The sequence below is a fragment of the Diabrotica virgifera genome, chromosome 8 (genome assembly GCF_917563875.1).
Source record: "Diabrotica virgifera virgifera chromosome 8, PGI_DIABVI_V3a".
Lineage (NCBI taxonomy): Eukaryota > Metazoa > Arthropoda > Insecta > Coleoptera > Chrysomelidae > Diabrotica > Diabrotica virgifera.
This window is the reverse complement of record NC_065450.1, coordinates 71280711-71306287: the sequence shown is the minus strand read 5'-3', so window position 1 is coordinate 71306287 and position 25577 is coordinate 71280711. Positions and strand designations below refer to the sequence as shown.

General features: G+C 31.7%; 1 protein-coding gene across 1 annotated transcript in view; it reads left to right on the top strand.

Moving 5' to 3' along the window:
• Window positions 1–25577, top strand: part of LOC126889755 (uncharacterized) — a 1061577-nt gene that overhangs the window by 919568 nt on the left and 116432 nt on the right. Inside the window, exon 5 of the mRNA XM_050658328.1 lies at window positions 22373–22473. Coding sequence (XP_050514285.1) covers window positions 22373–22473 — 101 coding nt within the window. The remainder of the gene's footprint in view (window positions 1–22372; window positions 22474–25577) is intronic.

Sequence of the window (25577 nt, the reverse complement as noted above, 5' to 3'; positions counted from 1 at the left end):
GGAAAATAAAGTCAGCTGACTGGGATTTGTATCGAACACTTATAGAAGGACAAACAAACAACTTTAATTTAACCAATACCGCAAACGAAAATCTGGAACTATTTAATAATATTATTATTTCTGCAGCAACAACCGCAGTGGGAAAAACAAAATCTAGTAAAAGGCAGCCAGTTCCTTGGTGGAATAACGAAATTGCGCAAGCACTTACTTTGTCTAAACACGCTTTCAACGTTTATAAGAAACATAAAACTATCGATAACCTTATAATTTTTAAAAATCTCAGAGCAAAAAGCAGACAATCGATCAAGAAAGGAAAACGAGACAGTTGGAAAAAGTATGTGGCTTCAATAAATCCTTCCACTCCCATAGGCGACATATGGAAAAAAGTACGCAGAATAAAAGGAACAAAATACTTCCGAGGCATAGATACGCTATCATACAATAACCAAATGCATTCAAACAAGGTAGCTATTCCAGAAATACTAGCAGATATATATGAACTTAATTCTAGTGATTCCAACTATAGCATATCTTTTTTAGAATATAAAAATCTAATGGAATCGTCAAATATACAAATCACCGAGAGCGACAATCCAATAAACAAACCCATAAGTCTTCAAGAATTAGAATTTTGTTTAAGCGCAAAAAATTCGACGCCAGGACCTGATGATATCCACCCTCTTTTCTTACGAAATCTTCCTCTAAATGCAAAACTAATATTAGTTGATATTTTTAATAATATTTTCATTCAGCACGACTTTCCTGATCTATGGTCGCAAGCAACTATAATTCCAATCCTTAAATATAATAAACCAAAAGACGATCCAAATTCCTATCGTCCAATCTCACTTACTTGCTGTACCTGCAAACTTTTAGAAAAAATCCTTAATTATCGTCTTAAATGGTATCTCGAAAACAATAACCTAATAAGTATCAGACAAAGTGGATTTCGTACGGGTAGATCCACAACAGACAATCTAATAACCCTTGAATCAGCTGTACATGAATCTTTTCTGCACAATCAAAAACTTATTGCCGTATTTTTTGACATAAGAAAAGCTTTTGACACAACATGGAGACATCTTATACTAAAAACACTTCAAGAATGGAATGTCCAAGGGCATATGTTGTCGTTTATTAAAAATTTTCTAGAAACACGAACTTTTCGAGTTAGAGCCAATGGATTCACATCTTCCAGACGAGTACTGCAAAATGGCACTCCACAAGGATCTACTCTAAGTCCTACACTCTTTCTGATTGCAATAAATAGTATTATACATCAAATAAAGCTGCCTGTATTTACTAGCCTATATGCAGACGACTTAGTCATTTATCTAAAAACAAATAATGTAACTCTGGGATCACATATATTGCAAACGGCCTTACATACAATTGAAAACTGGTCGCAAAACACGGGTTTTATATTTTCTGGCGAAAAGACACGTTATTTAATTTTTAGCAAAAGGAAAGACTATCCTAATATTCAATTAACACTTAACGGAGTTATGCTGAAGCAGTCAGAAGAAATAAATTTCTTAGGACTTTCTTTTGAACGTGACTTAAAATGGAAAAACCACGTAACGAATCTGCAACGTTCTTGCCAATCCAGAATTAACCTACTAAAAATGCTGTCAAATACCTCTTGGGGGGCTGATACAACAACTTTACTTAATCTATATAGATCATTAATAAGAAGTAAATTAGACTACGGCTGTTTATGCTACGATACTGCTAACAAAACATCTTTAAAAAAACTTGACTACATTCAAAATACGTGCTTGAGATTGGTTTTAGGTGCCACAAGAACTAGTCCAGTAAGTAGTTTACAAGTTCTGGCTAATGAACTCCCTTTAAGCCAACGAAGGCAACTTCTATCACTGAATTACGTTGCCAGAATTTCAGCAAACAAAAGCAACGTAACCTACTCAACAATATTCTACAGAACAAATATATCTTCTGATCATTACGAAAACATTGCAAGAAATATGCTACCATTTCCTGAGCGAACAAAACGTATTGGTTTTAATTTAGAACAGTTCAGTCTCACTATACCCATTCATGTAAATTTTCCTCCCTGGATGATCAAACCTCCAAAAATAGATATGTCTCTAAAAGATCTCCCTAAACATTCCACACATCCTTTCCTTATCCAGCAAGCTTTTAAAAATTTAATTTCCAAATACCCAACAACTCATCGAATCTTCACTGATGCTTCCAAATGTGATGAAGGACATGCTGCAGCTTATATCTGCGGAAACATCAAGTCTACCGTACGAATCCCAACAAATTGTTGTATATATACCGGAGAACTTACAGCAATTCACCAGGCAATGAAAAAATGTGGTTCTATCCATGAAAGCAAATTTGTGATTATCACCGATTCAATGAGCGCATTACTTGGGATAAAACAGCTATATACAACTCACGCTATTCTTCTCAAAATCAAAGAAGAATCATCTTATCTACAGAATCAACAGAAAGATATTCTCTTCATCTGGGTACCTTCCCATATGGGAATAATTGGCAACGAGGAAGTGGACTCTCTAGCAAGCAATGCAACTACCGACCAAAGTATCTCTATCACAGATCAAATACCTTGGACTGATCACAAAGTAAATATCAAAGGTCATGTCCACAGAACGTGGCAAACTACTTGGGATCAGACTAACAACAAACTAAAAGAATGCCTAAGTCAAGTAGGAACTAAACTCATGTTACCAAGTAATAGAAAAGACCAAGTCATCATCAACCGACTCCGAATAGGACATACGTTACTAACACACAAGCATATCTTCAACAAGGAGGCCGCTCCGATGTGTACCAATTGCAACACGCAACTGACAGTGAAACATATAATTATCGAGTGTCCAGTGTACCAGAAAGAAAGGATCGCGTGTGCTCTTAGTGACAATATTAAAAGTGTACTGACTTCAAACCTAAACTCCTTATTAAATTATCTCAAAATGACTAAACAATACACCAGATTGTAAAGCATTTTTATATAATAATATGTATCTTACTGTTTGTGTATGTCCCCCCGCTAATAACCCTTAGTGGTTGATGCGGGTTTATTTGTGTAAATAAAAAAAAAACTAACAATTTCGATTGCGAATATATCAAAAATTATTAATTTTATCTAAATAATGTACGGAAAATTTTTTGCTAAGAATGAATGTTTTTAATAACTTTTGCGGTCAAAATATAATAAAAAATTTCCACCCCGAGATAGGGTGGCAAGCACCCCCATGGTAAAAGCGCCTTTTGGCAAGATATAGATTTTGATCGTTTAACTATCCACTACTTATTCTCAATTTTTCAAGCAAATTTATCCATTCTGTAAAAATTGAGAGGTGAAAAGCTTTAGTTTCTGGACTAAATGGATTGCCACGTGAATTGTATCTTAAACTTCGTTCCAGTAAATACGTGCGTAGATAAGAATCTAAAATTATACTGCAACGTGACTTAAGGCTTAATCTATAAACTGAACTGGGCTAAGCTGGAGCTTAAGATTTGTTGGTGCAACAAGAGTGATTTTTCTAATCCATTCGTTTTTTTCTTGTCACTCAGCTTTACTTGTAGCATTTTTCTTTCCATGACCCTTTGTGTTTTTAATACTCTATCTATGTTATTTCTTGTCAGGGTCCATGTTTGCGCTCCATATGTCAATACAGGCAGTACACATTGGTTGTAGTCTTTTGTTTTTAGGTATTGCGGGTATCTCTTTTTTTGAGAATGTAGCTGAGCTTTCCAAACGCTACCGATGCCAGTCTGATTTTACTGATCACCTCCGATATTTGGTTCTCCTTGCTCGGCCTAAATACTTGACATAGATATAAAATATAAACTCTTGCACTTGTTGGATTTCTTTATTTTGAATAGTTATTTTACAGTTTTCATTAGTATTAATCATTGTTTTTGTTTTCTGAAAGTTCATTTTTACCCCTATATTTCTCACTTCTGTAAATAGCTCGATTAGCTGGAGCTCATTTTTGTCTTCTGCTATCAGGTCAATGTTATCTGCGTATCGAAGATGATTCATGAATTTTCCGTTGATGTTAATTCCTGTTTTTTTCCATTTTATCTTTTTAAACACGTCTTCCAGCGCTTGATTGAACAGTTTTGGCGAGATCGTATCGCCCTGTCTTATTCCTTTCTTAATTGGTATTGGTTGTGTGTTCTGTTTTAATTTTATTATAGTTTTAGCTTTCCCTTAATTGTTGCTGATCAAATCAATATATCTTGGGTGTCAATCCTGATTGTTTGCAATGAGGTTTTTATCGTCCAGTGCTCACGCTATCAAACGCCTTCTCAAAGTCAATGAAGGCCACAAAAAGGGGTATATTTTATTCGTTTGATTTCTATATTAACAGTCTCATCGTAAGTAGTTGGTCACTGGTACACCGAGAGAAAAAAATTCTTGACATAAAGAAACTTTATTAATATTTAAGAAAGATCGACTTGGCATATTGCCTAAGAAATATATCTTTGTATATAAGATATAATTTTCTAAAATATTTCAAATAAATTTTAATTAATCCAAAGAAATATATCTTAAACATGACTGAACTATCACTTTCTTGCAAACTGCAAACTCATTTGTCAGAAACAAATTATACTTGTCATAAGAATATATTTTCTTGGCATTACAAACCTCTTCTTTCTGAGAAATAATATTTCTTAGTAAGGAATATTGTTATCTTACCATTATTAATTAATGTATTTAATGTTAAAAAATATATTTCGCAGAAATAATTGTATATTTAGAATTAAGTTACATTTCTTAAAAATAAGGTGATATTACATACGGCGAAATAAATCATTCTGTTAAGGTAAAATTATTCTTTATTAGATAATAAAAACAGGATATAAAACGTTAGATATTAATACATACAAATAATTTCTCCACTCTTAAACCACTGGCTTCTTTACAATAATAAAAGGATGGAGAGGCAAATCCAACTTCCTTAATTTTTCCTTCTTTTTGTTAATAGCACTTTGTATATCAGCAATTACCTAAAACAAAACCGTTATGTAGAAAGAGTAAACTTATTTTAATAAAAAAATTTATAAGGATATAAGTACATACTTATTTTGACAAAAGGAAATACAAAAAAAAGAACAAATACACGGGCCCACATAAAAACTATTAATTTTTTGTTATAAGAACGGTAGGTATCAGTAAAACAGTCTACAATCCAAAAACATTTCTTGGCATTTCAACAAATAATAATTTAATCAATCATATTTAGTTCAAACATGGCTTTATTTATCCTACCATCTTTGTTAATTTTTTTCTTTTTGTATAAGAAATATTAATTATTTATCTGTAGAATATTAAGTCACGCAATAGACATTGTTTAGCTAAAACAAGAAGAAAAATACAACCAATGTAAAACATTGAAGCAGACATATATTGTAATTTTATTTATTTATATAATTCAAAAGATACAGCAAACCTAATCATTAAGAAATTTTATTACGGGAAAGTATTATTAGGTTACATCTTAAGTCATTTAATACATATTAACTAATTCACGGTTTTCGGCAATAAAAGTTCTTAACCGTTAAGGTGTTTCTTTTAGACTAACTAATATTTCTGTATGACAAATATAGCACACGCCATGTTTGATATAACCTTGAATTGTAGGATTGTATATAGAAGACGATACATTGAAGAAACATTATAGTTTATACATAAGTATACACATTTTTATAAAGGAACGTACCTGTATACAGTTCTACCATTTATGGAAGCCCCTAGTTGGTTAATAGCTCCTTTCAATATTGTTCTGAAGTTTTATGTTATAGATATTCTATTATTCTCTCCGAGGTGGAAGTCGAAACCTCAATGAAAGCCATTTTTAAGTTAAATTGTGGCTTATTTCCCAGTTAGAATAAGATCCTTTCTTTCAGAGTTGTCCATCATTATAGATATCTAAAATGCATATAAAGATACTATTATGTTTCTTTTAGAACTACATATTCTGATATGCAACAATGTTATCATTAGGTACATCTTAAATTAGGTAATCAATTTACTTTTATATACCTATGTACGTACCTTCAAACTATCCCTTAGATTTTAAAGAAAACCAACAAATAGCAATCCAAAATCCATCTATGAAAATGAACTAATGCCATGCACGCCATCTTATCTTGCCAAACACTGATATTAAATCACAAATATAGTAAATAATGGTTACTGCGCAATTCTTTTGTGAAAGAAAATCTCTTTGCAAATAACCACAGTTACTACAGAGAGTATTTCTGCAGAATTATTTCTTGTGGTCTAAAATATTTATTTGATTGCAAGGAAAGTTCTTGTTCACAAATATAAATATGGATTAACTTAACATATATTTCTTATACTGCAAAATATGTGTAGTTTTCAATTTAAGAAACAAAAACTTTAGGATAAAAAAATTAAAATGTAACCATTAAAGCATTTCTTAGTATTTAAGAAATTATCTGTAAGAAATTATTGAGTTGTTTTTAAAAAAACTAGTTTCTGTTTATGTGAAGCAGTATGTTTAAGTTAATATGATATGTTAACTTTTAAGAAGGATAGCTCAAAGAAATCAGTGTTTTAGGAGAAAAGAAATTGTTCTCTCGGTGTACTGAATCCCTTTGTGAAGCCTGCTTGCCCTTTTGCCTGATACCCGTCCAATTTTTATGTTAGTTCTGTTTGTGATTATTTTTGTTAGCAGTTTGTAGGTTGTGTTAAGAAGTGTTATGGGTCGATAATTTTAGTAATACTGAAGCCAAAATTTTGGCTTAGTATTGGTTAGTGAAATTTCTCGGTAGTTCATATGTACATGATTTCATTTTTCCTTTCCGCAAAAAAACCGATTGAAAAACTTTGTTCATACGGGAGCAGCATCAAAACATGGACTATTTCCCAATCTCCATCTCCCGAACGAACATACGGGATCCCCAGCGCTCGCTATTCAAATCCGACGCGTCGGCCGACGATGTATACAGAAAAAAAAAAGAAGGGAAAGCCACCGTTATTTTGGGAACCTAAAGTAAATTACAGTCATGAAAATTATAACCGCGTATCATCAATCTAATATGAGAAAAATGGAGTTTATTTTCCCGAGAAAATGAAGTGGATATTAGATTTCAGCGTCCTGTGGTTTTTATTTTTAACGAAATAATAGGATTAGGATAAGCTCCTTGCTGATGCTGGATCTAGATTCGATTTATAAACACAGCGAGTACACTTTAAATATTGATTTATGGATACAATCTTTTTTTCGTTTAATATGCTGTAACATATGCTATTATTGGTTTGTAATTTTGGGCAATATCGATTAATCTGTTACTGTTTAAAGACTAAAATGTCCCCCTTCATTTTGGTTACTTCTTCTACTTAAGATAATGTCTTCATTCTAAGGTTGTTGACCGTCATGAATATTTGTACAGTGATTATCTGTACTAGTCCAGAGAAATAAGATTTTTCTCGTGACACATCCCCCTCCAGGCCGAATCCAAATTTTTTGAGTAGTATGGACATCTATAATAATAACCTATATTTTCCTGCAGCCGCTTTTGATGATATACAGTACGTCCCTGTAAGTTGTATCCATACGGAAAACTTTTTTATTATTAATTTTAAGAAAAAAAGTTATTCTTTATAAAAAGCTCTGCATGGTCCAAAACCTAAGATTTAACCATCAAATATCAAATTTTTTAAATATTATACGATGTATGTCAAAAAGTTTTTTGGAATTAGAAACTATATTCTAATATGCAATTACATCCTTCTTACTGAAAAAATTTTTTTTGAAAAATTATGGATAACTATCTTTATTTTTTCAGTTATTTCAATTCTGATAATTTTAAACAGTGTAAAATTATTTTGCAAAAACATGTCGATTTTTTGCTTACTTCTAAATAATTAGAATAACTTTTTAACCGTTACCCGTAGAAAAATTATTTTTTCATATCAAAAACAATTGTCCTAGGACAAATAGAGACGAAGTTAGTCCCCCTTTTTTAATTCACAGTTCTACTATTAGGTCCAGGTCTTTCTCGTTGACCAACTTTATCAGCTCGCTAGGTAATTCATCTGGACCAGCAGATTTATTGGTTTTCATAGAGTTAATTTTATAATCATTTTTAAACATCAAGATTATGATTGTCGAATTTTAATGGAAATATTTAAAACTAATATTTTAATTTCTTGTAACGAAGATGTTAAAGGGTTGGTACTCAAACAGTTCATTTGGACCTTATTTAAATAAAAACTATATTTCGTTTAGATACATTATATTTTCATTTAAAAAATCGGTGACTAAACCATAACAACTCGTTTACAATAATAAAATCGCGACCTAGCTTAACATCATGACGACATCGCCTTTACTTTAATACTTACTAACTACAACTCTATATCAGCATGGGTAACGTTTATATACACCTTTGAATAATAACAAGCATGACATTTCAATGTTACTCGAGGTTACTTAATCTATGTTTATAATACTTTGACTTTGAGTGAGGTGGATACTCTTTTTTTATTCAGAACCTAATGTTAAACATATTTTATTTTAATTATATTAAGGGTGGTTATTACATTACGACACTCTTAAGGAGATTTTCTGGAAACTAAAATTCATCCAATGAAAACTAAAAGTTCCATTTATAAAATCTAAATAATAAGAGACGGAACATACGTCTTTTCAACATAATACGATATTATTGGTAAGTTTAAACCTACTTAATTTTAATGGCATAGACTTAAAAGAGCCGTTGTCGTTCATCCTAGACCCACATGTTCGCTTATTCACTTCCGTTGTACTGTTCATTTAAGGACATTGTTATATTGAAACAGAATTTGCAGTCAAACATTCGCCTAAACCTTTGTCCACTTTCCGGACAACTAAGCCGGAGTTTAAAATAAAGCCCTGCTCTTTGATAATGTAGATGCTTGTTAATTAATGTAAATTTTTGGTTTAACTGGTTGAGATTTTAAAGTAATAGACACTTATTATAATATTAACTCTCAGTTTACTTAATTCAACAATGTACTCAATATGAAATATTCTGGGGAAAATAAAAAAAATATTATAAAAATATAGGGAACTGTACAAAATGAATAAACTAAAAAACCAAAGTATAAGAAAAATGATACCGAAACAAATAGGATTCTTTTTTTTGTATTTTGTGCTTTACTGCATTACTGGAGATTAATCTATTTTTATGGATTCAATATAAGCAATTCTTTGTAGTAAAACCGTATTTAACATTAGTATTTTCTTTTTCAAGTGCATCTCCGCGACGGAGGTCGACAATCATCATAGCTACTCGTACTTTACAGAAGGCTGCTCTGAAAAGTTTATTTGATGTATATATTCTACATCTCCCTATCTCTTTTCTTGGATCCTTCCTTACATAATCAGTTGGACCAAGTGGTGTTTCTCTCTGCGTGTAATATATCCGAGATACGTCTTGTTTTGATTGTATCCAGGTCTTCTCACTCTTTCATCATCAAACAGTTCATCGATGTATTCTCTTTAGCGTTACACTTTCTCATCTCATGTTTAACCTGAAATGCACCACTGAGATTTTGTTTTCTTAGTCCTGCCATGTCATTAACTTTTTTGTGTAGGTTGAATAGACCGTATCTTTTTTGAAGGTCCTCTATCTCTTTGCATCTCTCTTTAAAACATTTTTCTTTTGCCTGCTTTATCATTTTCCTGTTCTTCCGTTTCTTGTGCATAGTCTCCCTATATTTATTGTTATTTTTTTTATTGTTATTAAATTGTCTCGGTGGTTCTGTTATATTAAGTATCTCGTCGTTCATCCATTCCTCTTTTGTCCTTGCAGAGATCCTTAGTATTTCTTTACACGGTTCCAGCAGACAATGTTTTAGTCGATCCCAGTGCTGGATAATATTATTGGTGTCTATGTTTAGTTTACTACAGTTCATATCCAGTTCGTGTTGGGTATATTCTTTTACGCTGGACTCTTTAAGTTTGCTTGTTTCTATTGTAGGAATTATTTGATGTCTTTAAATGTTTTTAAGTGTGGGTGTACTCCTGGTGATAAATGGTTTGTGATTAAGGTATCTTAACACACTTCTTTAACAGTATTAAGGTATCTTTCATTTATCATAATATAGTCTATCTGGTTCTTTAACATTGGAAGATCAAATATACTATTACAGTTTTGAGATCAGGGTAGATCTATTTACTTTTGTGTTTTCTCCTTAACTAAAAAACTATGCAGGAACTAGTAATAAAATAAAATTGTTAAGTTAATTCAAATACATATTTATTATGACTGAAAGCCTATATTATTAATATAATTATTTTTTTCAATAATGTAGTTTGGTTTAATGAATGTTTTCAATCAGTTTTTATTTGTTTGTGGTTAATTCCACCGATTTAATCTCAAAAACTTAGTTTTATTTCGTGATTAAACATCAACAATCCAAGAAATAGAAACAGTTATTTGAATTTTTTCAAAAAATTTGCCTAAAAGGAAACTGTTATATTTCTCGTATTTTATTAACGAATAACAATGTTCCAAAGATATGTGATTTCCTGAGATCAATATAAGCGTTATCATTATTTTATTATGTACCTCATAACCGCTGGGTGATGTACCTCATAACGCCATTTTAGTGTACAATAATACATTGATATATGTTATTGTACTTGTTATCAAATTAGCTTATAGAATATGTAATTATGATTGTTAATAAATGCTTACAAAAAAAAAAAAAAATTATTTTATTCAGTGGCGTAAAGTGAGATAGCGAATAGGGGTATATAATATATTAGGTTGAAGTTTTTAAAGTTTTTGCCCGTTTCATGTTTTTTTAAGTTGATTAAAAGCATGTTTGCTAGATGATGAAACTAAGAAAAGAATTTACAAAAAGAGCTATAAGACCAATAATGACATATACAGCTGAAACGAGATCTGTTACACCCAAAACAATATGAATGCTAGAGACTAAAGTGATTAAATTGGAACACTATACAAGGCGAAAAAATCGACGGCTGAATAGTGAATATAAAGAGAGAATGGATCAATTACACAGCCCAACAAAAAAAATTTTTTGTCTTGCTGCCGAAAAAAGATTAACTGATTTTAATTAATTCATCTGTGCTGATTCCAAAAATACAAACCTTTTCTTTGTATCAGCTCTAGTTTTCGAGATATAACATACTTATCAAATACTTAAATATTCTTACATTTCTGTATATTCCACCACAATAATTGCAATATGTTTATAAACAAACTTAACAAATTCTAAGACAAATGGGCACATGAACAAAAGGGCCTATTTTGGTGTTCATTTGGGAGATCAAGATACATCCTGGGCTCCACATGTAGTGCGCAAAACTTTGTCTTAAAAACTTGCGACAGTGAACGAAAGGACAACGAAAATGTTTAAATTTGGTTTTCCAATGTTATGGAGGGAACCAAAAAATCATTTTGACGATTTCTATTTCTGTCTTGTGAATATAAAGGGCATTAATCGTAACAATCGACATGCGTGAACATATCCTAACCTGGATTCAGCAATAATATTTCACATCAGCTTGAGCAGATACCCATTCCAATATTTAGCAGTCTACCAATGTTACCAGAGGATAATGCCGAAACGTTATCTGACGAATTGCAGACTAATAGATTTGAGAAAGACGACAGTGATTTTGAAGGAGATTCAACACGTCCTGAGCGCTTTACTTAGGAAGAGCTAAGCGATCTTATCAGAAATTTGAACTTTCCAAAGGATTCTTCCGAGTTGCTTACCTCCAGACTAAAAGAAAAGAATGTTCTTCACCCAGACACCAAAATTACATATTACCGTAATAGAGATAAAAGACCTTTTGACTTTTTTAGCAGCAAGATGATATGGTTTTTTATAACAATATTAAAGGACTGTTAGAAAAAATGGGTGTATTGGAGTATACACCAGATCACTGGCGTCTTTTTATCGACAGTTCCAAACGAAGTTTAAAGTGTGTCCTTCTACATATTGGCAACAAATATGGAAGTATACGAGTTGGGCATTAGAGTGGAAGAAATGCTCAACAATTTTAACAAAAACGGTTGCCATATGAGTATTAAAATTCATTACCTCCACAGCCGTTTCCTAGAAGATCTTGGTGACACTAGTGAGGAACAAGGGGAACGCTTCCACCAAGATATCAAAACTATGGAAGAGGGGTATCAGGGAGATGGGGCAATCACATGATGGCCATGATGGCGGATTACTGCTGGAGTCTTCAAAGGGACCGTCCTTTTAAAGCCTTTTCAAGAAAATCATATAAAAGGAAGTTTTTAGTTGACGCCATCTGATTAAGAGTAGGCCCAGACATATTTTAATTGGAAAGGACATGTTGCGGAGATCCAACATATTAATTTGTAACATTTTTTCCAACCATTGAATTTTTCTAAAATTTTAATCAATACAAAAAATTATTATTGAGTATTACTGGGTGTTTTATTTTGTATGTTGCTCAGTATATTTACCTACTACTCATATAAAATTATTGTATTAAACTCCAATATATAAAAGCTGAAGTAAGCTCAACCTCATTTCAAATTTATAGATACGAGTAAAGTTTATTCGATAGCAGGCCAATATAATCGCAAAATAGTTATAATAACTTTCAGATCATTTACCTTCCACTTGATAGAAATGGCAATACCACTATGGGATTCTGAGATAACGCTAAATTGATTTAGGTCTATTAATAATTTATAGAGAACCGTAAAATCGGATGGTTTAATATCAATTTTTGCGTTGTTTTTGCAAAATTTGCTTTATAGCAATTGGTTTATTATAATCGATTTTTATAGGGACTATACATTTTATATCCTGTTAGCTCCTTTAGCAAGGTGTACAAACATTTTTGATGTTGATGCGAAAATAGAAAATAATATACAATCATAATCCAGATTCGAAAATACTAGAAATCGTTGATCTAGATATAAACGGACTAAATAATTTTATTGATCAAATTCCTTATCTTAAGGGTAAAGGCGCAAAATGTCACCTGTCAATATTTTCAATGTGTTTTAAATGTATTCATTGTTTTTGAATCCTGAGAAAACTAATGAATATTTTTGAAAAATTTAAACGCAGAATGAACGATTAAATTATTACTGATAAACCAGGCAGTATCGTCGGCCCCGCTAGCAAAATTATTCCGATTCGATTTTTTTGCACAAACTTACTCAAAGAGGTCCTTATAACATATCCACAGGGTGCCGTGGTCGAAAAATTGTTTAAACGATTTTTTTTAAACAAATTCACAAAAATAATTTTTTCATTTCAAAATTTTTTTTATATATAAATTGGGTCATTCTGAGTAAAAAAAGGTCTCTCGTAGTTATATGCGATTAAAAATTGGAAAAATGCGAAAATAACCATTTTCAAGGCTTAATACCTCGATCCAAAATTATTATTATGAAATTCAAAAAGATACCAAATCAAGTTTCACACCCCGTCTTCAAGGACCTGAAGAGATTTTTGTCATTATTTTATTATAAAACTGTTATTTTTAATTATTAACAATTAGCGCTATAGTCCAGAATATATCGTCGCTCCCGTTAGTGAAATTATTCTGATTCGATTTTTTTACACAAACTTACTCAAAAAGAGTTCCTTATAACATATCCACAGGGTGCCGGGCGGTGCAGTGGTCAAAACATTGTTTAAACAATTTTTTTAAACAAATTCACAACAATAATTTTTTCACTTCGAACAAACTTTGTTTAAATAATTTGGGATATTCTGAGCAAAAAAGGTCTCTTGTGGTTTTTCTCTATAATTGATTGTTGTCGAGTTATAGGCGATTTAAAATTTGAAAAATGCGAAAATGGCCATATAGCTCGACAACAATCAATTTTAGAGAAAAATCACAAGAGACCGTTTTTGCTCAGAATATCCCAAATTATCTAAAAAAAAATCGTTCGCAATGAAAAAATGATTTGTTTGAGTTTGTTTAAAAAAAATTGTTTAAACAATTTTTCGACCACGGCACTCTGTGGATATGTTATAAGGACCTCTTTGAGTAAGTTTGTGCAAAAAAATCGAATCAGAATAATTTCGCTAGCGGGGGCGACGATACAGTTGGACTATAGCGCTAATTGTTAATTAAAAATAGCAGCTTTGTAATAAAATAATGACAAAAATCTCTTCATTACCTTGAAGAAGGGGTTTGAAACTTGATTTGGTCACTTTTTAAACTTCATAATAATAATTTTTAATCGATTTATTAAGCCTTGAAAATCGCCATTTTTGCATTTTTCAAATTTTTAATCGCATATAACTCAACCACAGCATAGAAAACGCAACAGCAGTAACACACTAGTAGGCGGGAAAAGTTCGCGCACTATTACTGCGCAGATCGTCGGCCATTTTGTGCGTAGTACAGACAATGTAGAAAATCGACAGTGTTGCCGATTTGTACATAATTATCAGATTTACTTAACTTTTATGACATTCATATTTTTTAACATAATTTTATACGTATGCCTGTGGGAATTATTGGGACATAACACAAAATATTGACGATGAATGGCGATTGTATTGTTAATATTTTGCATAAATTCCAGAAATTATTCAAAAAGAATCTCTTACGGGTAATATAGTTGGTGACATCGGCAACACTGATGAACCAACACATCACATCACCACTGAGATGAACTACGCGAAAAATGGCGACCCTGTACTTTTCAACTTCAAAGGCGGCATCAGGGAGTGTCCTTGCTGGTTTCGTTTATTATGCTGTGACTCGACAACAATCAATTTTATAAAAAAATTACAAGAGACTTTTTTGCTCACAATGACCCACTTATCTAAAAAATATTGGTCGAAATGAAAAAATTATTTTTGTGATTTTTTTTAAAAAAATTGTTTAAACAATTTTTCGACCACGGCACCGCCCGGCACCCTGTGGATATGTTGTAAGGACTTCTTTTTGAGTAAGTTTGTGCAAAAAATCGAGTCGGAATAATTTCGCTAGCGGGGGCGACAATACTGCCCGGTCTATGAGGGCCGAAAGGCCTTGAAAACTTCTATAATGTTTATTTTAATATGTTACAGAGATGAAAATAAAAATGAGAATTTAGTGTGATTTTTACACCGGAGGTACCGCAGACGTTCGGATACAATTAGCGTCTCTTTGCAAAGTAACAAGACACTTACTCAACACACATACTACACATGACACTAGATACCTCATGTTGTGACTGGCTGATTGATATAAAGTCGATGCCATTAAAAAAAGTGTGATTTTTAATTGCAAATATGTCATTCAAAAGAAACTTTTTATTTATTCTAAGGGACTTTCGACGGTAATAACGTAGTCTTTCATTCTGCGTTTTAATTTTTCAAAAATACTTATTAGTTTTATCAGGATTCGAAAATAATGAATATCATTCTGCGTTTTAATTTTTCAAAAGTACTTATTAGTTTTATCAGGATTCGAAAAAAATGAATATCATACATTTAAAATATAATACATTTTAAATATAATACATTTAAAACACATTGAAAATTTTGACAGGCGACATTTTGCGCCTTTCCGATTAAATTAATTTTAGGGCATATGAACTGTCATCATTTTTATGCGTTTTTAAAACTGGCATAATTGGCCTTGATTTTGTAGGCAACAACATGTGTATGGTTAAAAAAAAGAATGTGTGTGTACTTTGTACGCACGTAAGGAGTTATAGTTGTATTATATAATTTCAACGAAATAAAGACACTTAGTTACAATACAAAAAATTAACAATAATTACCAAAAATTAACCAAAATTTAACAATGCCAAATATTAAAAAAAAAAAAAGAAAAAAGTATGAAGCGTCCGGGAGTTGATCCCGCAATCTCGCGATTTCTCGATCTCTGGTCCAATGCTCTACCAACCAGGCCATCAAGGCGCATGTTACTGACGTTTCAGATATACATAATTACACATCACGGTGACAAGTGAAATATAAAAATAGATGTTTTATTATTTTACGCCCAAGGCAGACAAATCAAAAGACACAAAATATAATAAATAATACATTTACTAAAAAACACTAATATATTATTTTAATGGCTTATTTGCCCTGATACATAATTTGAGAGATTAGCAACTAAACGTCATACTGTCTGTGTGCGCATGCGCGCAGATTTATGAAATATTTTACTCTCAATCGCGCCTAAAGAAGTATAACTTCAAAAATCTGAGGTTCGTGTTATTACCCTAGGAATATCAAATTCTGACTATTTTCTGCGTTATTTTGTGTTATTTGTTTGCATAATCTGTATCATAGTTGTGATTATGTAAAGCAAGTTTGTCTATTCTGTGTTGCATATGTATTGTGTAGGAAATTGTAAGTGATCTGACTCTGATTTTATTTACCTGTTACATTCTGTTGATGGGTTTGCAGTTTTAGAACCTTGATAATTTGTAGAAAACATGCTGCAGATCTTTTGAGAAGCATTCCCGGTGGTTGTTTTTGGTTATTCTTCTTCTTCTTAACCTGACCTATCAAGTCCCGTTGACGTTGGCGATTAACATGGTGAAACCGTCTCGGTCTGTAGCTATTCTAAATAGTTGCTCTGCTCTCTTTATTCCTGCCCACTCCCTGATATTCTTCAACCAAGAGGCCTGTTTTCTACCATTTTTGATACATCTGCGATATATTTAAAACACCCATCACTTTTTCATACTTTTAATTTTCAATTTTTCAATTTGTCGTGCATACCACCGATATATCTCTAACATGTTTTCATAGATGGACGTGGTCCATAAATTACTGTAATATTAGTTTTATTGTCAGCAAAACTCTGGAAATAAATTTTTTCTGCAGCCGCAGCCGTCCCGAAAATAAAACTTTCGGTATGATTTATTAAATCGAAAGTACCATTTTACACAACTCGTACCGAAAGTAGTTATTTTCGGGACTAATTTTTTCACTTTCCGGACGCTTTTTTTACTTTCGGGACGATTTTGGGTAGCGGCTTTGACAATAACATCAACTTTGTATTTTATTATGACAACGCTTGTCATTTAAGATTCGTGTGTGTTTTTGCTGTTTTTCGTTTTTCAATTCCAAGAGATGGAAATCAGCAGTGAAAGTGAAGCCGAGATGATTCCAGATGAGATTAGGAAAACTAAATATCAATGTAAATAATTGTTATAAATAATTGTGTTATTATTATTCATAAGTAGATTTTTCTAATGTTGAATTCACGAGAGTAAATTTAAAGTGTTTAATAAAAGTTCATAAGTAAAGTTTATCCATATATTCCTTTTACATACAAAACGGCTGCAGAAAAAATATTGTACGTAACACGATCCAAAAGTGATTTTACGAGACACAGGATTCCAGGACTCGCCTACGGCTTGCCCTGGAAACTTCCTACTCGTCTCGTAAAATATCACTTTCGGAACTTGTTACGTAAATTACTATCTTCAAAACATTCTTTGGTTTCTTTGTTTATTTTTAATTTTTGTGAGGTATCTCTCTCTTTGGCTTCCTCCAAATTCTCTAATACCTACATAGCGTATCATATAAGAATTCTTTTATCAGCGAGTTTTCCTTCAACAGGGCCCCTTAAAGATAATTCTTATAATCAACGTATTATAAACTTTTTTGTTTTCTGTGTGTGTGTGTGTGTGTTTTTTTTTTTGTTTTTCAATTGCTGTTTTTCCGGCTTAATTTTTCAAAGAGCCGAGGTGTAAGTAAATATTTTCGTAAGCTGTACTTCGATTTCTAAACATATATTGTAGGTCTTTGGGATTTTTCTTTATTCGTCGTTGTCCTCTAGATCTGCACGTCTTCGTCTTAATAATACGTTTATAGTGAATTTGTGAATAACTTTATTGATAACACTTACAAAACGATGGTTAGCTTTTGTTACTAGGCACAAACACGTCTTACGGCTGCTGATGGTGATATTCGACTCTGCTCTCCTGTTTCGCGCCTTGATCTTCCACGTAGCGGCGAACGATATGAGCGCATATGTGGGGCAGGGATATACACACATAATATAAACTTAAATTAATATGTTGATGTATTGTAAAATATCTACAATATAATGCATAAAAATAGTATACTTTTGTGTGAAAAACTCCAAAAAATCACAAATTTATATATATATATATATATATATATATATATATATATATATATATATATATATATATATATATATATATATATATATATATATATATATATATATATATATATATATATATATATATATATATATATATATATATATATGAAATAAACGAAAGGATTTCTCTGGTGTACAGAAGAAATCCTTTCCGTAGCGGCCGTGACCATGTGAATTCAAAGTCTTGATAAAAGACTATGAAACGACAAAAGATACCTCTTTGTCACCTAGGTGTTCCTGACGAGCGGTTGACATAACCTGCGAAACACGTCGTGTAGAATACCGGTGGTGGTCGAAGTGTAATAAAATGCAATTGCCGTTCTTTCATATATATATATATATATATATATATATATATATATATATATATATATATATATATATATATATATATATATATGTATATAATCTTTAGACCTTCTACCCTCTCGGGTGTAGGTATTAAATTGTGTATTTGACAGTAGTCGAGTAGTCTCTTGCCATTATTATTTCTCTTTTTTTCCCATGTATTCCAATTACTGTCTTGTACTCATGATATCTCTGCCCTACTCTCCCATTAAGGTATCCCGCTACTAATATGGATCCTTTACTTCCTTCGGTCGCTATTGATAGTTCTTCCCAGAAAACATCTTTTCGTTCTGCTCTTTCGTCTTCGTTCGGCCCATACGCCACTATTATACTTTTGTTTTGTTCATTGCATTTAAATTCAATTACCATTATTCTGTCGGATATGGCCTCCCACTTTTTTACAAACTTTCTATTTCTGGAGTGTATGATGCATCCTACTCCTGATGCAGCTCTTTCTATTGTGTCGACCCCACTGTATAATAGCAAATGTCCATTTTCTAGCTCTATTTCTCCTTTGCCTTTCTTCTTAGTTTCTGTCAATGCAAGAAAATCTAAATTTGCCTTTTCAAATTCCATTTCTAGTTCCTTCTCTTTGTTATACAAGGTTTTGATGTTCCAGGTTCCTAGTTTAATAGTTTTTGTCACTCTTGTTTTGTTCTTCTCTCTATTATTTTCCTTGTTATTAGTTGTCCTCTTTATTTGTTCCTTCGTAGTACTGGATGTTCCATGTCCTTGCCTGGTCGTCATCAACGTCTCTCCGTCCGATTCGCTAATTAGTTTTTTGAATGGATTGTTCTTGGGTATTTGTTGCGTATCTCAGGAGACCTTTCCGTTTTTCCCATCTCAGGTGACCTTTCGCTGTATGTTCTTCCTGATTTTGATCTTGCATTATATTTCTTATCGCTATCTATTACGACTTGTTGCTCCTCTTGTTCATAACCTAAGCTCTTTGCTGTATAAATTTCATCATTTATGTACAATTTGTTGTATACTATATTTGCCTTATATCCTTTTTCGTTCGCTTCTTTCATCTGTTTTCGTAGCATTCCTCTCTGAATCTGAATTTCTTTGGGGTAGTCTTCATCTATGAATATGTTAGTTCCCTTTAATTTATGAGTTGCCTTGATTATTTCCCTTTTTTATTCCAATCTGTTAGCTCTATTAGCATCGGTCGTGTTTTATTTGCCGTTTTCTTTCCAATTCTTCTAATTTCACTTATATCTTTTTTTTCATCAAGTTCGATATCCAGTTTTTCTATAACTTTCTGGCTTTCCTTTTTCATAATGGATGTATCCTCATTTTCTGTTTCCCCAATCCCGAAGATTATTATTTTCTTTTTTCTTATTTCTCTTTCTAGGTCATTTATCCTGCTTTCTTGCATTTTCAGTTCTTTCTTTAGTTCTCTATTTTCTTCTTTGATTACCCGGTATTCTTTCTTAATATTTTCTACTTCCGACTGTAGGCTATCTATTTTCTTTTCCATCCTGATGTCTCTGTCTTCCATACTTTCCAATTTTTCATTATTTCCTCCATCATTTTCTCCATTTTCCTTGTTATTTCACGAACTTATTTTAAACCAGCGAATAGAGTGTTTATCCGAATTCGCGTACCGCGATAAGAACTTTCACCCAGTTCAACCCTGCAGAGGCTCAGTTCTTCTCAGTACCATTTATTAGCTACGTAATTTGAGGTCGACTAAAGTTAAATACAATGTAACACCGAAAGTTATTTTGGAACGCTTCGAGGATAGGTTTGTCCACCTCTATATTGTCTATTAAATTTAAATAATATAATGTTACACCGAAAGTTATTTTGGAACTCTTTGAGGACAAGTTCCTCCACCTCTATATTAACTAGTTAATTACTTACTGTTTACTATTTTTTTCTTTGGTATCCGAAAAGTTTGTACAGATTATTAAATATTATTATATATTTTGTACTTACAGTTTTCAAAAACTATATTTATTCTTCTCACCAATTTCTATACCTTTAAGCACATTCACCATTAATTTATTAGCGTTTAAAACACTCGTATGACCCAAAAATTGAGTTGAAACCACGGAGCGATTTAAACACACCTTGTCACTTCTACTAGAGATGGATCTCAAATCACAAATTTAACACACTATATTTGTATGTTCTAAAAGAACTCTCTGTCTGCTCTATTAGCAGTATAATATAATGAATCAAACATATTTGTAAATTTTATGAATAGGTACTATAATATGAATATGTCATGAAGCTCGAGCTACTTTTCTGAGCTTCCATTGAATTATGGTTAATCAATAAGTGGCAAATAAATATCTTGTGAACCTTGTAAATGTATTGAACTACAACTAGGCCCGGATCCCGCGTACCAAAAAAAGTTGATTAATAGCAAGCTGAAAATTTGTTAATAGCTTAACGGTGTCTAGTCGGACAAAATTTGATGTACGGGAACACTGGAACAGGGGAAGTTTTAATTGTGGAACAGGTTAAAAATTTGGAACGTCAGACTACGAAAACGTCTCATGTATTTTGTCGAACAGAACTTCCAATTGATTTGTTACTCTTTCATTAAACTCTTATGCAAAAATCAGACTGCTACGTATGACCAACATAACTCCTGTCATTTGGCATGTTCTACGTGTCGGACTTATAAAAATGCCCAGTTGGTGATAAGTTCCAGTCTAATTTTTACATGAGAGTTTAATGAAAGGGTAACAAATCAATTGGAAATTATGTCCGACAAAATACAAATTTTTAACCTGTTCCACAATTAAATCTTCCCCTGTTCCAATGTTCCCATACATCAAAGTTTTTCCGGCTAGACACCGTTAAGCTTTTAACAAATTTTCAGATTGCTATTAATCAACTTTTTTTTGGTATGCGGGATCCAGGCCTAAACTATCTGCTTGTTGATGATTAAATGTATGATTTTTTATTAAATTATCTGCTCTGGATACACCATCATAATACTTATTTTCAAATTCATCTAATTCAGTTTCATATTATTTATTTTTTGTTTCATCTATTACAAGAAGGAGTGTATTATTACTTAATTAAAATCTGGTAATAAATTATATTATATACACCAGTATTTAGCCGCCAACGCCCTTCCGGTAGGGATCTGTTGGGAGTATAACTGAGCCGCAAGCCCGTATCCCTTGCCGTACTGCTCCCTCATAAGCCAATCAGACGCCAGCATATTCCAGTCTATAATTAAGATTCTAATGAATTTTATACTGACGCGTTAGCCTTTTTGTTTTCCGTTGACCTGGCTGGGGATTGAAATCGCATTCATCACGGCAAAATGATGTGACGCCAACCGCTCGTCCTGCTGAGCTATCCGATCATTTATCTAACACTTGTCTATTTATTTCTGCAAGACTATTATTTTTATTGAACTATAAATGCTTCAATGCATTGACCGTATTTTTCCTTTGACAAAGAGGAAACTGTATACCAAGTTTCGAGATAGGCTTTTCCCATAAAGAATTATCGCATAATCGCATGGAGAAGCAGATAAAAAAACAATAATACAATTTCAACAAATGTCTGGGTCGATTTTTTTTTTATTGAGTGATTTTTGTTTTAAACATTATTTCTTTATAAATTGCTTTATTACTACATCCTACCTATATTACATACAGGCATACGCTAAATATTTTGATCTATTTATGTTACATACTTTTTGTGTGGGAAGCGAGAACGCAGAATGTAAAACCTAATTAAAATCTTTTTAATCAATTATTTCAAAAAGCACTTCTACTCCTGCGATGTATCACTTTTTCATACTTTTAAATTTTAATTTGTCGGCATACCACCGATATATCTCTTACATGTTTTCATAGAGAAACGTTGTCCATAAATTGCTTTAATATTAGTTTTATTTTCAGCAAAACTCCGGAAATAAGTTCGAGTTCAAGCTCTCCTACAAATTCCTGAAATTAAGCGATGCACGAATCCGATACGGAAACTCCACGCAGCGATCATACAGGTAGGATAGACATATAGACATATCGAACAAGCATTATTTATTGTTTCATTAAAAAGTTTGATAATCGAGTAGTATGCGAAAAAGCGAAGTAGTATGCATTTAATAACTACTGTATTGTGACTCTACAGAATTTGGTAATAAGTAATGACTTTTTAGTCCAGGACGCATCTGTTTTGAGATGGACGTTGAGAGGTAACTCAAATTTTTTTGCAGAAATTGCTTGAAAGTAACTCAAATAATAATATTTGAGTTGTCCTCCCACACAAAATGGTCCGGAACGTTGTTTAAATAATCAAAATGTCAAAATATGAAGGAAAAATTCGATTTTTTTATTGGTTTTTTGATTATAACTTTAAAACTATTCATTTTTGAGAAAAGTTGTACTAGCATAAAAGTTGCGTAATTAAATTTACTCTAATACAGAACTGGCTAGAAATTTAAAAAATAGTCACCCTTGTTGCAAAATAGCAATAATTGCGGAAAACCCCATACAAAAACAAGTATTCGCATTTTACGTTTTTCAACCATTTATGCTACATTTAGGACCTTCATATTTTACCCAGAAAAACTCTATGATATAGAAAAACAACACTATAAATTTCATTAAGATCGATTTAATAGATTTTGTAAAATAAATTTTGCAATCCAGCTTTCGCAAAAAAAATTCATTTTTTTAAAATGTTGCAGGACTGAAAATAAAGCAGATAGCAAGTTAAATTTTTCGTTGCTTATAGAAGTGTACTGTACCCTTCATTTTCAGTTTGCAGAATTAAAATCGATTAATTACCAAGGCGTCAGGAAATTTTTTAAATACACAATAATTTTTGGTGCTACCCGCAGAACAGCGGTGTTCGATTCACACCAGTTGATTTCCACCAAAATTTATTCCAACCTTTATTTATTATATTATTTTCTTACTCTATATTTTGTTGTATTTTAATATTTTAATTCCACAAAAATCAAACTAATCTTATTATTGTTTGTGAAATATTGTTTAAACAATTGCATATGTTTAAAAATAATAAACTTTTATTCTCTAAGTTAAAATATATGAACAAAGAAAGTTTTTGCTAAAAAAAGTGTTATTTCAAAGGGCAGAGTATGTGTTTTTATTTTGCAATAATCTAATTTATTTATTTATATCGAAATTTAATAAAAATTAAAATGTATCAATCATTATCAAAGGTCACTGGAATGCCCAATCAGAGCAAACTATCCGCTGTCCTGCGCGTAGCACCAATAATTTATGTTTATTTAAAAAAATTCCTGATGCCGTGGTAGTTAATCGATTTTAATATTGCAAATTGCAAATGAAAGGTACAGTACACTTCTATATGCAAAAAAAAATTGAACTTGCTATCTGCTTTATTTTCAGTCCTGTAACAGTTTGAAAAAATGAATTTTTTTTGCGAAAGCTGGATTGCATAATTTATTTTGCAAAATCTATTGAAACAATCTTAATGAAATTTACAGTGTTGTTTTACTGTATCATAAAATTTTTCTGGGTGAAACATGAAGGTCCTAAGTGTAGCATAAATGGTTGAAAAACGTAAAACGCGAATACTTGTTTTTGTATGGTTTTTTCAACAAGGGTGACTATTTTCTAAATTTTCAACCAATTATATATTGTAGGAAATTTAATTGCGCAATTTTTATGTCAGTACAACTTTTCTCGAAAATGAATACTTTTAAAGTTATTATCAAAAAACGAAGAAAAAAAATCGAATTTTTCCTTCATTTTTTGACATTTTGATTATTTAAACGATGTTCCGGGCCTTTTTGAGAGGGAGGATAACTCAAATATTATTATTTGAGTTATTTTCAAGCAATTTCTGCAAAAAAATTTGAGTCACCTCTCAACGTCCAAATGTACTAATATTTTTACAGATGCGCCCTGGTCTATTTCTCATTTGTAAAGGTATGAAACGTTATGAGGGATCTGATTGGGTGTTAAAATCATCTGTCAATAATTGTTCAAATAGAGCTTCTGGATAAACAAAATGTTGTGTATATTAGTTTTTATTGTTGTGAGGAGAGTGACAAAAAGCAAGTTCATAATTGTAGTGATTTATTCACTACTGTTCCTTATTGTAAATGTTTCAGTATTGTAATTAAAAATTACAAATTAGGTAAATACCTATTTGGAAAATTTACCTACCTAGCTAGTAGGTAATGCTTTTATTTACATAATTTGATTACCAACAAAAAGCTCCATCTAATATATTGCTTTTTAGTCTATATTTTGTCGTATTTTGATTCCACAAGAATCAAACTTATTTTATTAAACTAACAGAATAAGCAACTGTCAAAAAAATTTTAAAACGTTTAGTTGCTAGGTACATATATCTTTTCACTTCATTCTCATGTCTCGGTGTGTCTCGGTAGTTAAATTCTGCGTGGGGTGAGTTTAAAATAATCTAAACCTGATAGACGCAGGTTCAATTCCCAATGCAAATTTTTATTTTTGAAGTTATACTTCTTTAGGCGCGATTGAGAGTAAAATTTCATAATACTGCGCGCATGCGCACACAGACAGTATGGCGTTTAGTTGCTAAATCTTTCTAGTTCTGTAAAAAGGTATATCAGTGCAAGAAAAGGTGTGAAAAGAATATATTAGTGTTTTTGGTAAATATATGTATTATAATTTTTGTGTCTTTGGATTTGTCTTCCTCAGGAGTAAGGTGAGTATTATTAAAACATTTTATTGTATATTTATTATAATCTTATCCGTTTTATCCAGTAAGAAATTCGATTACATTCAGAAATACACAAGCTGGAACTAACCTTATGTTGAATTCTCCTCTATTCGTCATGTGCAGCTATTATAATGCCTAATAAATTATTTACTGCGATATATTTAACTGCAGTTTAAAGCAACTTACTTCTATGGCCAAGATCTACCTAGGTGATTAATAATTGATTTCTTTACGTTCAATAGTATTTTGTTCGTTGCTAATCTTTCAAATTATGTATCAGCGCAAATAAGCCATTAAAATAATATATTAAGGTGAGTCGGGGTAAGATCGCACCAAAAAATGTAAACATGAAATTTGTCTGACAATTGTAAAATGAAAATTAGGCATAGAATTATAATAATATGCATA